General features: G+C 44.4%; 1 protein-coding gene across 1 annotated transcript in view; it reads left to right on the top strand.

The window, feature by feature from the left end:
- Window positions 1–2,500, top strand: part of LOC135113502 (corticotropin-releasing factor-binding protein-like) — a 32,511-nt gene that overhangs the window by 1,162 nt on the left and 28,849 nt on the right. Inside the window, 2 exon segments of the mRNA XM_064028743.1 lie at window positions 1,723–1,769; window positions 1,771–1,925. Coding sequence (XP_063884813.1) covers window positions 1,723–1,769; window positions 1,771–1,925 — 202 coding nt within the window.

Here is a 2,500-nt window from a genome sequence, read left to right on the forward strand (position 1 = left end):
GGCAGGGGAGAAAGAATGTTGCAAGAAATGGTTTGTATATCCATATTCTTGGGTTAGAGAAAAATGGTCCTTAAAGAAATGTATGTGTTTATTTCGAAGAGTAAGTGGCTTTGTTATCCACTTTTGTCATTTGACCATAGTGACGAAAATAAGCAGTGTCTGAAACAAGCTCAGTCAAAGTACGATCCTAATTCACTAGTTTGTAAGAAAGATATTCCAGAAAAAACGGTGTCACACAAGCTCAGGAACCCATAGTGGGTGTTTGAATGGACGGACACACACACACACACACACACACACACACACACAGAGAGAGACAGAGAGAGAGAGAGAGAGAGAGAGAGAGAGAGAGAGAGAGAGAGAGAGAGGAGAGAGAGAGAGAGAGAGAGAGAGAGAGAGAGAGAGAGAGAGAGAGAGAGAGAGAGAGAGACTGACTGACTGACTGACTGAAAGACACATCTAAAATCTCATCAAGAAAGCAAGAGATACGAGAAGAAGGTGACAAGGAGACGAAAAATAGAAGAAGAGGAGGTGAAAAGGATAAAAGGGTGAAAATGAAAGAACGAAAATGAAAAGCTCGCGGAAGCAAAAGAGAGTCACAAAGATTTCTATAGAATGTGAACATCCTTGCACTGAACGAATATATAGACCGAAGGAGTGGTTGGTGGTGGTGGTGGTGGTGGTGGTGAGGCATTATGGGTGTTGATGTAAGTCCTGTGAACATTAGTGGTACTTGTGATGATGGTGGTGGTGGTGGTGGTGGTTGTGGTGATGAAGCATTCTGGGTCCTCTTGGCCATCTGAGCTTGAATGGTGACGATAAAGGTAGTGATGATGTATTGTGGGTGTTGTTATGTGGGTCTTGAGCTGTAATGGTGCTTGCGGTGATGAGAGTCGTAGTGATGAAGTATTGTGGGTCTCCTTTGGGTCATGTAAAGTTTTCTCAGTTTTCTTTTTTCCATCATCATCCGTTTACCTCTTCTCTTTCCCATCTCCTTTCACTCATTCGTTATCTCCTTCACTCCTGTTATTTCCTTGTTCCTCGTTTTTTTTTCATTGTTTTATGTGTTTATCTTTTTCCATATCCTTTTTTCATTCCTTCGTTACTTTTCTTATCTCTTGTTTTCCAGATCAGATCTCTCTCTCTCTCTCTCTCTCTCTCTCTCTCTCTCTCTCTCTCTCTCTCTCTCTCTCTCTCTCTCTCTGATGGACTGTGCCTCACCCTCTCAATCTCTCTCCCTATCACTCAACTTTAGACACTCCCTCTCACATTGCCTCTCACACCCACACATTCCCTGTTCACTATCAACACTACCACACCAAACACCACCACCTCTCTCACTCGCTCCCTACTCTGGCCCGTATTCTGCAACACATTACTCTCTCACCACGACTATTTTCCAAGGCCACGGAGATGATTTGCGGCATTCTCGAGGGTGTTTCTTCAATTAATAGTGTAGAAATATTATTAATCTATCACTAGAACTATAAAAACACCCTTTAAAACCCGTGTAATTTTCACTAGAGCCTTTTGAATGTAGTAGAGGAGGTGCGGCGCAGTCGTTTCTCCTGTTATAATGTAGAAATCTTATTAATCTGATACTAAAACCATTAAAACACCAGAAAACCCCATGTAACTTCAACTAGAGGCTATTGAATGCAGAGGAGGAGGTGCGGCGCAGAAGTGTCTCAGAATAAGATCATCTCTCTCTCTCCCTCGCAGTTCGTGGACGGATGGGAGCTGAGAGGTGAGCTGTTCCCAGGAGAGGGGTGACGCTCCGCTAGAGGGACGCGTGCACGAGTTCTGCGGGCGACTCAAGAAGAAAGTATTCCGCTCCTCAGGCAACGCAGCGCTCATTCAATACCGCATCCCTGCCCGCGGCGACACCTTCAAGATCACAGTGAGATACACCAAGAACAAAGCCCGTGAGTATGCTGAGTGTTTGTATGTGTGTGTGTGTGTGTGTGTGTGTGTGGGTGTGTGTGTGTGTGTGTGTGTGTGTGTGTGTGTGTGTGTGTGTGTGTGTGTGTGTGTGTGTGTGTGGGTGTGTGGGTGTGTGGGTGTGAGGGTAGATATGGGTAGGTGTGCTTCTTAAAGGGACTACCACGTGTACGTCTGATGATATCTTGTGTGTTTGTGTGTGTGTGTGTGTGTGTGTGTGTGTGCGTTCAACCTTGAGAATCACATAGGAAGCCGTCAGACCGTCAGACCTACACGTGGCAGTCCCTGTCTATATAAACCATCCCTTCCTACTCGCATTTCTAAAGAGGAAAGACTTCAAAACTTTTACCTTTACACTGTGAGAAATGGAAGCAACAAACCAACCCAGCGATCTTAAAAAAAACACCAATATAAGAATTAAGAACACGAGGCTTAGTAGTAAATTAAAACAAGAATACATTGCAAGGAGAAGAGTACGAGGACAAGAATGGATCACCCTCTCCACGCAATAGTCTCGTAAAATACTCAGCGCTACTCCGACAAGAATTTACCGCACACA

The sequence above is a fragment of the Scylla paramamosain genome, chromosome 26 (assembly GCF_035594125.1).
Source record: "Scylla paramamosain isolate STU-SP2022 chromosome 26, ASM3559412v1, whole genome shotgun sequence".
Taxonomy (NCBI): domain Eukaryota; kingdom Metazoa; phylum Arthropoda; class Malacostraca; order Decapoda; family Portunidae; genus Scylla; species Scylla paramamosain.